Source organism: Enhydra lutris, unplaced genomic scaffold (genome assembly GCF_002288905.1).
Source record: "Enhydra lutris kenyoni isolate GAN:26980312 unplaced genomic scaffold, ASM228890v2 scaffoldscaffold4, whole genome shotgun sequence".
Classification (NCBI taxonomy): domain Eukaryota; kingdom Metazoa; phylum Chordata; class Mammalia; order Carnivora; family Mustelidae; genus Enhydra; species Enhydra lutris.
In genome coordinates this window covers 1049234-1065081 of record NW_019154088.1, presented here as the reverse complement: position 1 = coordinate 1065081, position 15848 = coordinate 1049234, and the positions used below count along the sequence as shown (strand labels likewise).

The 15848-nt window shown below is 36.9% G+C and overlaps 1 protein-coding gene across 1 annotated transcript; it reads right to left on the bottom strand.

Moving 5' to 3' along the window:
• Positions 1 to 631: 631 nt before the first annotated feature.
• LOC111159213 (olfactory receptor 4S2-like) lies at positions 632 to 6904 on the bottom strand. The gene is made up of 2 exons (XM_022521658.1): positions 6871 to 6904; positions 632 to 1608 (listed from the first exon to the last, which is right to left on the bottom strand). The coding sequence occupies exons 1-2, from the start codon at positions 6902 to 6904 to the stop codon at positions 632 to 634; spliced, it is 1011 nt and encodes a 336-aa protein (XP_022377366.1).
• Positions 6905 to 15848: the final 8944 nt, after the last annotated feature.

Sequence of the window (15848 nt, the reverse complement as noted above, 5' to 3'; positions counted from 1 at the left end):
CTTGGTTTCAGCTCAGGTAAGATCTTAGGGTCATGAGATCAAGCCCACATCAGTCTCTGCACTCAGCCGGGAGTCTGCTTGAACATTCTCTCCCTCTGCCCCACCTTCCATGTGCACACACACTGTCTCTCTCCCTAAAATAAGTAAAATAAACCTTAAGAAAAATAAAATATTAAAAAGTAAAAAAACAAAAAATAAAAGTTCCTCGGAATAAAATTGCCCTTTCTGAAGACTACCCAACTACTCTACCCAGCTGTTATTACATTTCCGTTTCTAAGAGAAATGGTCAGGTTCCTCAAAAATATCTTTCTCCTATAACCTCATTCCAAATCCTTTAATTGTAGATTAAGAAAGCTTATTTGAATTGAAGTGGTCTATAGCAGTTTAATGAGATACTGAATTGGAGATTTTACTCTCCTACTCTAAAAGTAAGAAAAGATAAACCTTGACAATATGGAAAAGTCTAAGTTTAGCCCACCTAAAGATAGAAAAAGAAAATAGTCTCAAATTATTGCCTGTTCAATGAAAGCTACAATGTAGTTGAATTTTAGAGCCTATTCCTTAAAATCATTAATAAGTTACAGACCATTTAAGGTATCAGCTAATTCTCTGATTCTGCCATTCTGATGAGCTAGCCCTTCTGCTTTTCCTTCAAGGAGACCTTGTGACTCCAAATCCGTTTCATGGCATTCTTTACATCCTCATTCCTCAGAGTGTAGATGAGTGGATTTAACATTGGGGTGATGGTAGTATAGAACACAGACACAGCCTTATCCAGTGGGAAAGTAGTGGATGGACGCAGATAAATAAAGATACAAGGGACAAAGAAGAAAGTTACTACAGTGAAATGAGACCCACAGGTAGAGAGAGCCTTGCGTCGGCTCTCTGAAGACCGCTTGCGAAGACTAAATAGAATAACAGTGTAGGAGGCCAGAAGAATGAGGAAACACCCCAGAGAGATGAGACCACTGTTGGCAATCACCAACATATTTACCAGGGTTGTATCAGCACAGGCAAGTTTTAGGACTGGGTGGACATCACAAAAGTAGTGGTCAATAACCCGATTATTGCAGAAAGGTAGCTGAAAGGTCAGGAAGGTCTGAACAAATGAATGACCCAGGGCTCCCAACCAGGACAGTGATGCCAGCACAATACAAACATTGGCACTCATGATGGTAGTATAACGCAGAGGTTGGCAAATGGCAGCATAGCGGTCAAAAGCCATAACTGTCAAGACAAAAATCTCAGCACAGCCAAAAAAGTGGAAGGTAAACATCTGAGTTACACAGCCCCAGTGGGAAATGGTCTTTTTCTCAGAAATAAAGTCTGCAATCATCTTAGGTGCTGTGGCTGAGGAATAGGCAATGTCCACGAATGACAGGTTACTAAGAAAGAAATACATGGGTGTATGGAGCCGACGATCAAAAAAGACCGTAAGCAGAATGAGTAGATTTCCGACCATGATCACAGTGTAGAAGAGGAGGAATAAGACAAAGAACATCAGTTGCATTCCAGGATCTTGGGAAAGTCCTAGGAATATAAACTCAGTGACATCGTTAGCCACTTCCGTGGGGACCCAAGTGATACTGGTTTGGTGGCTCTGGTTCCCTGCAAAAATAAATAAATATCATAAACCACTGTAAGCATGGTAAAGTCCAACAGGAAGAGCCTTATGAAAATATTTAAGTGATGTTAGATAGTAGGTGAAATTCTTCATATTTCTTGAACATAGTTAATGGGTATTTTCTTCACCATCAATTTTCTTATCACATTACTGACTCACATTGATACTTAGGCCCATAGTTCCTTTCTCCCAAATAATGATCTAGAGAACATGAGGGTTTTTTATTTGGATTTAATGTTGTTCCATAATCCTCCTTCTTGTCTTTCTCTCTCTGTCTCTCTCTCTCTCTCTCATTCTCTCATTTTTCCAGAAATTCTCTTTGGGTTGGAAAATTTTAAATTCATTATCAAATGGATAAATTAATTTTGGAGGGTTATGATAAATGTTAAGAAGTCAGATGCTGAGATGTGATGCCAAATTTCTTAGGTGAATCTTTTTTAATATAATGTACACAGATCAACCTTAGAAGAATGACATTCTATTTTATCAAGTGAGAAAAATTGTTTTAATTTCTAAATTAAGTTAGAAATTTCAGTACAATTAAAAATTAAGTCATTTTAGTGATGAAGAACAACAGATACAGAGGCCTCCTGCTCACCAATAACCCATGCTTGCAAATCAAATTGGAGGAGTTTGAGTCCTAAACCTTGGTCTGCATGTGAAAATTCCATTTTGCTTGCCAGTAAGGAGTATCTGAGTGGTCAAGCTACATAGAAAAAAAGCTACATAGAAAAATACTTTTCCCTGTGTTGCTCTAAAGAGTTGAAAAGTTTAAAACTTATTGAGACTCAGTTCTTTTACCTTGAAAACGCCCTCTCTGTGTAATTATAGGTAAGCATCAGGAATAAGATTTCCCATACAGATAATGCTATAAATGATAATTAAAGAAGAAGTGTCTTATACCATATATGTATATGGTATTATATAAAGTATACAATAGTATAAAGTATATATGGGGATCCTGAAGGCTTACAGATCAAAATATTGGGTAAAAATTATCAGGGAAGAATTCCTGAAAGAGATAAGTCATGAGACAAGATCTAAAGAAGCTCCTCAGGATAAAAATGGCTTTTCTGAAGCATTGCAAATTACTAGCTATCTTCCATATTTGTTAGGAACACCTCTTTACTGCCTGGAGAGTGGAAGCTGAGTAATTTAAGACTGAGCATCCTTACCTTATTGGATTAACATCCTTATTAGATTACTTTAAGTAAATCAATTTATTATTTCTGAATCTCAGTTTTCTCATTTATAAAAGATGGGTGATAGAGTCATGTAAAGTGTAAAGTCAAGTAAAATACTCCATGAAGCTGTTGCAGAAATAGAATGAGATCATTTGTGTAACTTTCTTTTTGTATTTGTGAGGTGGCTTACTTTGTAATTTGAATCTGTGAAGTGGGATCTTTCTAGTTAGTAGAAATTTTAATTTGATCTATTCATCTATTATATAAAAATTATATAGGCAATATATAGATTGTCTATAGAAAATAGAAATAGAAAATATTGAAATTCATCCATGATTTTATTCCTGAGATAATAAACTATAATATCTATCCATTTCCATTGAAGACATATTCTTAACAGCAGTAATACTGGTAGTAAACATTTACTAAGCACTTTACTATCTGCAGGATGGTGTGCTCAACTATTAGGATATGTCCCCTCATTCTATACTCACAGCAACATTGTAATTTCTATCTCTATTTTAAAGAGCACCAAATTTTTAAGACTTTAGGTAAATCATCCAGTATAACAGTCAGTGAAGAGACTGGTATTTGAATGGAGCCATCCTAATTCCAAAACCCACATAATACATACCCTTAAATAAATGAAAAAGGGATAGAAAGATAAGTAAACAGATGATAATGATAGATGATAAGTAGATGATAGATAGATGATAGAAAAGTAGATGGATAAACTTCTCATGAAAAATAATTTCATTAAAAATAATCAAATGCTCTCTTATGTTGCAAAGTACTTTGATTAGAGAATATATTCCATTAAAATGTTTGAACATTCTGGGGCAGCTGGGTCACTCAGTTGGTTAATCGACTGCCTTTGGCTCAGGTCATGCTCTCAGGGTCCTGGGATTGAGTCCTGCACTGGGCTCCCTATGCAGCAAGAAGCTTGCTTCTCCCTCTGCCTCTGTCTCTCCCCCTGCTTGTGCTCTTTCTCTGTCAAATAAATAAATAAAATCTTTTTAAAAAATCTTTGAACATTCTGACACTGTATCAGCAAAGCTAAATTGTGCTCAGTCATAACTAATTGACAGAATCATAAGGGTTGAAAAAACATTTAGGTAATAATAGAAAACTCTTATATTGTATTAACTATGTTCCATGTATTGTTCTAAGTGGTAGTAATTCACTTAATTCTCATAACATTCATATAGTGTAGGCTATCATCATCATCCCCACTTTAGAAATGAGGAAACTGAAGCATGGAGAAAGTGCATAACTTGCCCAGGGTCACAGAAAAAGGTAATTGGCAGAGTTGGTATCTGAACGTAGGCAATGGAACTCCAAAATTTATTTTCTTAATGAATTTGCACACTGCTGGGGCTGTGGGCATCAAAGTCAGTATATCTTCTCTCTCATTTGAAAGTCTTAAACTTTCTGTAATAGTCAAGACACCATTTCTGCTACTCATGAATTTTTTCTGAAAAGCTATATACAGTTCTTATAGGCAGAGACCACAGTTGCTACTGGCAAGATCATCACAACATTGATTCTGTGCCCAACATAGCTTAAACTTACAATGAGAATGCAATGAGTGATGTGATTCTGATCATTAATCTTGACATTATTTCAGTGACTGTGGTGACAAACAAATAGATGAGACCCACATGTAAACCAGCAATCACCGTTCCAGAGGAGAGTCAGGGACACCTCTCCAAAGAAGGTCTTCACTGAGTGGAATTTTTAAAGAGTTTAACTGATGATGAAGAGGACTGCAGGGTGAGGACACAGAAAAGAAGACAGGGCAGAAAGGATGTTCTAGGCCTAGTGGATTAGGATATAGGAATAAAAAGGGTATAAATCATCATGACATCCCCTCTGAGAAATGCCAACAGGTTTGATACAATTCATCACAGAATCCATGAAGGGAAGTGTCAGGAAGTAAGGTTAAAAAGGAAGAGGAGATCAGGTCATGGTCTTGTGGGTTAAGTTTGAGGAGTTGGAATTTATCAGGAATGATTTGGGGGATCAAAAAGAAAGATGACTGCTGCAGCAGGAGGGCAGTGGGAATGGGAGGTAGCAGAGAGTAGTTGCTATGAAGAAGCCTGAAACCCAGCTTTCCTAGATTCAAATTCAAGCTCCCCTATTAGCTCACACTATGACTTCAGGGAAGTTACTTAACTTCCTTTGCCTCAGTTTTCTCAAGGGTTAAAAGTGGATAAGAATAGTATACAGCACATAAGTGCTGTATGTGTTAGATCTGTATCACGTATGAAGCACTTATATACATGGCATACTGTAAGTGAATATTTAATTACCACTACCCATCTTAGTGATGAGAGAACATGCTGAATGCAAAGAGGGAGAAAGTATGGATAGGAGTCATCTTAGAATGTTAAACTCCTTACTATATTCACCTCCTAATTCCCATTTATATGTATTTGCATGTGCTCCATGTTTAGAAAAGGTATCTACTGCTGACACTCACCCTCTCAAATATGTTCTGTGTCAGGAATAGTATCAGAATACAGTCCATATTCTTTTGTTTAATCAATTAATTAGCATATAGTATATTATTAGTTTCAGAGGTAGAGTTTAGTAATTCATCAATTGCATATAAAACCCAGTGCTCATTACAAGTGCCCTCCTTAATGTCCATCACACAGTTATCCCATCCCCCTACCAAATTCCCCTCCTCATATTAATTATATATTAATTATATATAAATATAATTATATATTAATTATATAATTTAATCATAATTAATTACATATATAATTAATAACCTCATATTAATTAATGGACATAAAAGCAACAAGTTACCAGTAAATTTAAGTCATAACCATTTCAGTGAAAGAATTGCAGAAGCATTAGTATCAAATGTCTGAATATTGTGGACAAGGGCCTGTATGGGATGGATCATTTCCACTGGTCCATCCACATTCTTAGGTCAGATTTAGTCTCTCAGATAATGCCAAAGAATATATACTAGCTATAATGGTGTTAAAGAAATAAGATTTCTCCCTTATTTCACTCCATAAACCCACCTAAATTATTTCAAATCAAACAAATAACAAGACTGCAGTTCCCTGAAATCCTCTGGGGAAGAGATTTAGTCTTTAATTTCTTCTGTGAGTGATCTACAAGGAAAAGAGATCAAAAACTCTGGATCTCCTTCCTAACATAAAGTTCCCTCCCACAGCAAGCTCTTTGTGCAATAGTGTCCTTGACTTCAATATCCGTCATAGAGACATTATGATGACACACGTACATGTTTTCATGTCTCTGGTCACTTAACATCATTTTATTACCTGTCAATCCTTTGAGCTTTTACCTATAGAAACACTTAAAGTTCCAATTTATCCTGTTCTCCTAACTGTCCACAACTGAGGAAGTAACTTACTAAGTACCTGTGGAACTGAGAAATAGGGAACAATAATCTGAATAAGTAAACTCTTAAAAAAAATCTGCACATGTGTAAATGTAACACAATGTAGACTTTTCAAGGTAGCATCTATATCATCTTCTACATTTCACACAGCACCAATATTTATTTATCCTTTCAATTGATAAATATTCGTGGAGCACTTTCTCTGTGTCTGTTATTCTGCTGTGAACATAACAAGACAAATAAAACCTAATACCTGACATAAAATCTTTCATTTTAGAGTAATGCCTTTAAAAGGCCTTCTCAAATCATCTTAGACTGGACCATAACTTATGTAAAATCCTATACTTATATAGATGAAAAATAACTTTAGTGATCCTTGACTTTATTTTATTCATCTAACCATTGGTGAAAGCAGTGAAGTTCCCGGAGGAAACAATTATCTAGGCTGCACTGTTAGTGTCAAACTAGAACTAAATTCCAATTGAAATAATATTGATACACTTTAAATTATAGTAAACCATTTCCTAAATTACTGAATATAATTATTAGAACAGATGTTGTAAGTGGGTGAAGAACTTAAAGATTCCTTTTTATCCTTGAATATAATTTGAAACAATGAAAACTGCCCTTGCTTCTTCCCCTGGTTGTTAACTTATCACTACAAATGGGAAACTTACTCTGGGTATCTTCTTGAGTCTGGTCCCACGACATGGATTTGGACAATCTGAGATCTTCTTGGATCAATAAAACTTCCTGAGATGGAAAAGGGATCTGTACCTAGATATTCATACTAAGATTGAAATCTGTATACGAATACTTCTCTTATGTGTGTGTCAAATTTCACAAAAGGATTATACCTACAGCCTGAGAAGGGATCTTACGTTATTGATCCTCTCCCTTTCTCTCTCTCCTCTCAGAAGATTTAATGAACTTATAGCCATGCCATGGCTTCTGAACTGGACTGTAAGACTTTATTTCTATATTCCTGGATGCTAAGAGAGAGATTCTGCCAGCAATCTTTATGCATCACCACAGCCCTGAGGGAATGGCTAGACAGGTGATTAGGTAGCATCGGAGAGTATTGTTAGGCAGAGGAAATGCAAGAATAATTACCACTAAGGAACACCTTGTAAAACCATATTGAAGGCTAATTTGTAAATTACTAGTTAAAAATATGTAGGCCATTTTTACAGCTTTGCACAATTTATGCAAAGTTGGTGCAAGGGAAGGTGGATGATGCTCAGTATCACAATACTGCTCCACCAGCCCAAGTATAGTAGTTTATAAAACTATTAAACTGTCTTCAGTTAAAATCATTTTAAAATTTGCTAAAACCCAGATGGGAGGGGAGGCAAGATAGTGAAAGGGAAGAGACCTCATTTCATCTGGTCCCTTGAATTTAGCTAGATAATTATCAAATCAGACTGAACACCCATGAATTCAATCTGAGATATAAGAAAAGAATATCTGGAATCCTTTTTGCAAGATAGGAGGTATGGAGAAATGAATCTGAGGGGATATATCAGCTCAATGGTAGGGAGAAAGGCCTCAGTAAGCCAGTGACCAGAAAGTGATAAGTGATATTTCACCAGAGAGGGCAAAATCAGAAATGTGCTCTAGTGAGAGACATCCCTGCCTGAAAGGTGCTCAGGTGGTGAAATGGGAAATAGGGTAGATTTCTAGGTGGGACACTGTGGTCTCAGGATCCCCAGAGTCACAGAAAAGACAGGGGTTCCTGAACTAATAAAGTTCCCAGCATTGGAACAGGGAAACTGGTTATGGTCAGTGAGATCAGGACAGGGCTCTCAGCTTGATTCACCATAAACTTTGAGCCATGACTGGGTCAGTTGACTGCTTTCTGCACTGGGATCCTGGGAAGGACAGAAATGCAGGGACCCTCCACCTTCTCCTGGGGTAGGGGGTTGGGGGTTGAGCAGATGCATACATGACCAGGAAACAGCTCTTAGTGACTGGGGACCCTGTAAAGTGCAGTAACTGAGTGACCCTCTGCTTTCCCTGGGAGGATTGTGTCGGTGCACACATGGAGGAGTGTGCAGAGTTTGGCACACACAAAAGTGAGGGCCACTTATCCCTGAGGGTTTATTGAAGATGGGACAATGATCTTTTGGTTCTGGGGCTGGAAATCCAAGCATGGCCCTTTTTATTTTGATTCTCTAAAGGGGCGCTGAAAGCCTTCAGGGAACAAAAGCCACACGCAACAAACAAACAGCTTACACTGAACCCAGGCCCCGGGCAAAGGGTGGTGCATCTCTGCCCAAAGGTTCCTGAGAATCAGCACAGCAGGCACCTCCCCCAGAAGACCAACTGGAAGAACAATTGAACAGCAAGTTTACCAACAACACAAGACCATAAAACTCCAGGGCTAGAAGAAAATAGTATTTGGAATTCAAGGTTTTCTTTCATGATTTGTTTATCTTTCAGTTTAAAATTTTCCATCTCTTTTTTTTTCTTTTTGCCCTATTCAACTTATTTCTTATTTTACCAACTTTTTGTTTTTAAGTATTTTGACTGTCATCTTTTACATTTACATTTTATAGATAAATTCTTCATTTTTGGTTCCTTTCACTCTATTCAATTTTATTTTTTATATATATGAATGTTTTGCTTTCTTTACAATTTTGGGATTTAGTGTCTTCTAACAGAGAGACCAAAATACACTCAGGACCAAGTGGATCACCCTGGTTTGTCCATCCTGTGAGATTATTCTCTATTGCAACCCCCCCCCTTTTTTTTTCTCTTGTTCTTTGTTCGTTGTTTGTTTTTTTCTTTTTCTTTTTCTCTTTTTTTTTTTTTTCCTTTTCTGGTTTCTGACCTCTTCAGATTTGTTCAGTGTGTACTTTGCTTGGGTAATGGTTGATATTTTTTATAGTGCTCACTCATTCATCCATTCTTCTCTGCAACAAAATCACTAGAAGGAGGGATTCACAACAAAATAAAGAACCAGAGCTAAAACTCTCTGCCACAGATCTAATCAACATGGATATAAATAAGATGTCAGAGGTGGAATTCAGGATAACAATTATAAAGTTACTAGCTGGGATTGAAAAAAAAGCAAGATAATAGAGTGATAAAAAAACAATAAATAAAATAAAAAGAAGACAATTGATAAAAGACAATAGAGAATCTCTTAGTGCAGAAATTATATTTAATCAGGCCAAAATTAAAAAGTGTTCTGAGATACAGCCTAATTGGATGCTGTAACAACTAGGGTAAATGAGCAGAACACAGAGTAAATGACACAGAAAACAAGTTGATGGAAAGTAAGGAAGATGAGGAAAAGAGAGAAACACAACCAATAGAACATGAGGAGAGTCATCAAGCAATCAGCAATACCATAAAATAAAACAATATCAGAATTATTGTGGTGCCCAAGAAGGAAGAAAGAAAGAAAAGACCAGAAGGTCTAACTGAGCAAATCATAGCTCAGAACCTCCCTAATCTGGGGAAGGAAACAGGCATTCATGTCCAAGAGGTAGAGAAGACCTCTCCCAAAAAAAAAAAAAAAAAAAAAAAAAAAAAAAAAAATCAACACCCTAACATATAATAGTGAAGTTTGCAAATTTCAGAGATAAAGAGAAAATCCTGAAAGCACCTTGAGACAAGAGGTTCCTAACCTACAGCGGTAGGAAGATTAGACTGTATCAAACCTATCCATAGAGAATTGGCAGACCAGAAAATAGTGGTATGATAATATTCAGGGTACTAACTGAGAAAAAAAAAAAATGCAGCCTAGAGTGCTTTACCCAGCATGGCTATCATTCAGAGTGGAAGGAGAGATAAAGAGCTTCCAGAACAGACAGAAACTGAGAGAGTAGTTGACCACCAAGACAACCCTGGATGAAATATTAAGGGGATCCTATAAACAAAGAGAGAGCCCAAGAGTAACACAAACAAGAAAGAAACAGAGACAATCTACAGAAACAGGGACTTTATAGGTAATACAATGGCCCTAAATTCATATCTTCCAATAGTTACTCTGAATGTAAATGGGCTAAATGCTCCAATCAAAAGAAACAGAATATCAGATTGGATAGAAAAACAAGATCCATCCATATGGTGTAGACAAGAGAGTCATTTTATACCTAAAGACACCTTCAGACTGAAAGTGAGGTGGTAGAGAACAATTTATCATGCTAATGGACCCTAAGAAAAAGCTGGGATTGCAATCCTTATAGCAGAAAAAATCAGATTTTAAACCAAAGACTGTAGGAAGAGATGAAGGGGACCCTATATCACATTGAAAGAGTCTACTTAACAAGAAGACCTAACAATTATGAATATTTATGCTAATTTGGGAGCAGCTAATTAAATCAACCAATTAATAACCAAATTAAAGAAACAGATTTATAATAATACCTAATAGCAGAGGACATCAACACCCCACTCACAGCAATGGACAGATCATTGAAAGAGAAGATCAACAAGGAAACAAGGGTTTTGAATGATACAATGGACCAGATGGACTTCACAGATTTATACAGAACATTCCATTCTAAAGCAGCAGAATACACATTCTTCTTGAGTGCACATGGAACTTTCTCCAAAATAGGTCACATAATGGCTTTCAACCAATACCCAAATGTTGGGCTTATTCCCTCCATGTTTTCAAACCACAATGTTTTGATACTTGAAATCAATCACAAGAGGAAATTTGGAAGGAACTCAAACACTTGGGTTTAAAAAGCATCCTACTAAAGAATGAATGGGTCAACCAGGAAATTAAAGAAGCATTTAAAAAGATTCATGGAGGGGCGCCTGGGTGGCTCAGTGGGTTAAAGCCTCTGCCTTCGACTCAGGTCATGATCTCAGGGTCCTGGGATCGAGCCCCACGTCAGGCTCTCTGCTCTGCAGGGAGCCTGCTTTCCCTTTCTCTTTCTGCCTGCCTCTCTGCCTACTTGTGATCTCTGTCTGTCAAATAAATAAATAAAATCTAAAAAAAAATTCATGGAAACAAAGGAAAATGAAAACACAACTGTTCAAAAACTTGGGATACAACAAAGGTGGTCCCAAGAGGGAAGTATATACCAATACAAGTCTTTCTCAAAAATTAGAAAAAACTCAAATACACAAGCTAACCTTATACCTAGAGGAGCTGGAAAAAAAAAAAAAAAAACAGCAAATAGAACCTAAACCAAACAGAAGATGAAAAGTAATAAAGACTAGAGCAGAAAACAATGAAATAGAAATCAGAAGAACAGTAGAACAGGTCAATGAAAAAAAAAAGCTGGTTCTTTGAATGAATTAATAAGATCAATAAACTCCTCACCAGATTTATCATAGAGAAAGAAAAAGGACCCAAATGAACAAAGTCATGAACGAAAGAAAACAGATCAAGACCAACACCAAGGAAATACAAACAACTTTAAGAACATATTATGAGCAATTATATGCCAACAAGTTAGACAGTCTGGACAAAATTCATGCATTCCTGGAAACTTATAAACTACCAAAACTGTGGGATGCCTGAATAGCTCAATCAGTTAAGCAACTACCTTTGACTCAGGTCAGGATCCCAGGGTCCTGGGATCGAGCCCCACGTCAGGCTCCCTGCTCAGCAGGGGAGTCTGCTTCTCCCTCTTCCCCTACTCATGCTCTCTCTCATTCACTCTCTCTCTTTCAAATAAATAAATAAAATCTTAAAAAAAAAAAACTACCAAATCTGAAACAGGAAGAAAGAGAAAATCTGCACAGAACAATAACCACCAAGAAAATTGAAGCAGTAATAAAAAACCTCCCCCAAAAAAGAGTCCAGGGCCAAATGGCTTCCCAGGAGGAATTCTACTGAACATTTGAAGAGGAATTAATACCTACTCTATTGAAGCTGTTTCAAAAAATAAAAATGAAGGAAAACTTCCAGACTTGTTCTATGAGGCCAACATTACCTTGATCCCCAAACTAGACAAGGACCCCATCAAAAAGTAGAATTACAGACCAATATCCCTGATGAATATGGATACAAAAATTCTCATCAAGATAATAGCCAATAGGATCTAATGGTACATTAAAAGGCTTATTCACCACGACCAAGTGGGATTTATTCCTGGGACTCAAGTGTGTTTCAATATTTGCAAATCAATCAAAGAGATACACTACACAAATAAAAGAATAGACAAGAACCATACGATCTTGTTAAAAGATGCTGAAAAAGCATTTGACAAAGTACAGCATTCTTTCTTGAATAAAAGTCTTCACAGTGTAGGGACGAGGGAACATATCTCAATTCATAAAATCCATCTATGAAAAGACCACAGCAAATATCATTCTCAATAGGGAAAAGCTGAGACCTTTTTCTCTATCAGGAACATGACAGGGATACCCACACTCATCACTGTTCAACATATACTAGAAGTCCTAGCCCCAGCATTCAGATAACAAAAAAAAGAGATAAAAGGCATTCAAATTAGCAAATAAGTCAAACTCTCACTCTTCACTAGATGACATGACACTTTATATGGAAAACCCAAAAGACTCCACCTCAAATTATTAGAACTCATACAGCAATTGAGCAATGTGACAGGATGTAAAATTAATGCACAGAAGTCAGTTGCATTTCTACACACTAACAACAGGAGAGAAGAAAGAGAAATTAAGGAACTGATGCTATTTACAATTGCACCAAAAGCCATAAGATACCTAGGAATAAACCTAACCAAAGAGGTAAGGGATCTGTACTCTAAAAACTACAGATCACCTTTGAAAGAAATAGAGAAAGACACAAAGAAATGGAAAAACATTCCATGTTCATGGATTGGGAGAATAAATATCATTAAAATGTCTATGCTAATCAGACAACAAAGAGAAATAAAAGATATCCAAATTGGCAATGAAGAAGCCAAACTCTCTCTCTTCACAGATGACATGATTCTTTATATGGAAAACTCAAAAGACTCCACCCCCAAACTACTAGAACTCATACAACAATTCAGCAACGTGGCAGGATACAAAGTCAATGTACAGAAATCAGTGGCTTTCTCACACACTAACAATGAAAATACAGAAAGGGAAATTAGAGAATTGATTCCATTTACTATAGCACCAAGAACCATAAGATACCTGGGAATAAACCTAACCAAAGAGGTAAAGGATCTGTACTCAAGGAACTACAGAACACTCATGAAAGAAATTGAAGAAAACACAAAAAGATGGAAGACCATTCCATGCTCTTGGATTGGAAGAATAAATATTGTTAAAATGTCTATACTGCCTAGAACAATCTATACTTTTAATGCCATTCTGATAAAAATTCCACCGGCATTTTTCAAAGAGTTGGAGCAAATAATCCAAAAATTTGTATGGAATCAGAAGAGACCCCGAACCGCTAAGGAAATGTTGAAAAACAAAAATAAAACTGGGGGCATCACGTTACCTGATTTCAAGCTTTACTACAAAGCTGTGATCACCAAGACAGCATGGTACTGGCATAAAAACAGACACATAGACCAGTGGAACAGAGTAGAGAGCTCAAATATCGACCCTCAACTCTACGGTCAAATAATCTTTGACAAAACAGGAAAAAACATACAGTGGAAAAAAGACAGTCTCTTCAATAAATGGTGCTGGGAAAACTGGGTAGCTATATGTAGAAGAATGAAACTCACCATTCTCTTACACTGTACACAAAGATAAACTCAAAATGGATAAAAGACGTCAACGTGAGACAGGAATCCATCAGAATCCTAGAGGAGAACATAGGCAGTAACCTCTTCGATATCAGCCACAGCAACTTCTTTCAAGATATGTCTCCAAAGGCAAAGGAAACAAAAGCCAAAATGAACTTTTGGGATTTCATCAAAATCAAAACTTCTGCACAGCAAAGGAAACAGTCAACAAAACAAAGAGGCAACCCACGGAATGGGAGAAGATATTTGCAAAGGACAGTACAGACAAAAGGTTGATATCCAGGATCTATAAAGAACTCCTCAAACTCAACACACACAAAACAGATAATCATATCAAAAAATGGGCAGAACATATGAACAGACACTTCTCCAATGAAGACATACAAATGGCTATCAGACACATGAAAAAATGTTCATCATCACTAGCCATCAGGGAGATTCAAATTAAAACCACATTGAGATACCACCTTACACCAGTTAGAATGGCCAAGATTAGCAAGTCAGGAAACAACATGTGTTGGAGGGGATGTGGAGAAAGGGGAACCCTCTTACACTGTTGGTGGGAATGCAAGTTGGTGCAGCCACTTTGGAGAACAGTGTGGAGATTCCTCAAGAAATTAAAAATAGAACTTCCCTATGACCCTGCCATTGCACTCCTGGGTATTTACCCCAAAGATACAGATGTAGTGAAAAGAAGGGCCATCTGTACCCCCAATGTTTATAAAAGCAACGATTGCCAAATTGTGGAAAGAACCAAGATGCCTTTCAACGGACGAATGGATAAGGAAGATGTGGTCCATATACACTATGGAGTATTATGCCTCCATCAGAAAGGATGAATACCCAACTTTTGTAGCAACATGGACGGGACTGGAAGAGATTATGCTGAGTGAAATAAGTCTAGCAGCGAGAGTCAATTATCATATGGTTTCACTTATTTGTGGAGCATAACAAATAGCATGGAGGACAAGGGGAGATGGAAAGGAGAAGGGAGTTGAGGGAAATTGGAAGGGGAGGTGAACCATGAGAGACTATGGACTCTGAAAAATAATCTGATGGTTTTGAAGGGACAGCGGGTGGGAGGTTGGGGGAACCAGGTAGTGGGTATTAGAGAGGGCATGGATTGCATGGAGCACTGGGTGTGGTACGAAAACAATGAATACTGTTATGCTGAAAATAATTTAAAAAATGTTTAAAAAAAAAAAAGAAAAAGGGATGTTGTGGCTTACTAATATATAAAGAAAGCTTGGAGTTTCAGGTCCCTGCAATGTGCCTTGCTGACTACAAAGTACCACTTAAATCAACTCATACAACTACTCTCTGGCTGACAGTGTCCTCTCTCCTTCTATAGGCAAAATAGTTCAATAGAAATGCTGTGGAGTGAAAGAGGAGAATGTGATTCATACCAGGGATGGTAAGGAAAGTGTGATGCCACAGGGATGCCAACCCCTCCTCACTCATCTTAGTAAGAAATCATCCAAGCTCTTACATGAGCACAGGTATTGCAATTTACCTAGCAATCCTATTATTTGGTGGAGTTTCAGATATTCTTTTCTCGAGTTATGTTTTTCAGCTAAGTAATTTTAAAAGCCTCTCCATCACAACTGACTAGGAAATAAGTGAGCAAATATAAAAATACTGCTAAAAGCCCATCGTTATATTATTGTTTAGTGAACAGAATTAATACATTTCCATAGACCTAAGAAGGTGCAAAGATCCTAATGTCAGAAATAGATAACCTTAAATATAAATGCTTTTGTGTATCTTTTTAGTGATCTCCTAAATCTGTAGATCTTCTGTAGATAAAGTAGAAAATATGTAATTAGTCCATCTAATTGAGACAAAGACTTTCTGGAAAGAAAAATATTAGTTCAATCTTAATTATCCAAAATTCCTAGATTTCTTGTGTGATCATACTTTTTTTGAGTGATCTTGTGAAAGTCACTTAAGAAATCTGAGTTCAGGACATCTAGATGGCTCAGTGAATTGACTACCAAACTCTTGAGTTGATGTCA

Coding starts and splice junctions, on each gene's coding strand:
- LOC111159213 (XM_022521658.1), bottom strand. CDS start 6,904: ATGTCGTGGGACCAGACTCAAGAAGATACCCAGA. Junction 1,609..6,870: donor GACTCAAGAAGATACCCAGA/GTAAGTTTCCCA, acceptor TTATTTTTGCAG/GGAACCAGAGCCACCAAACC.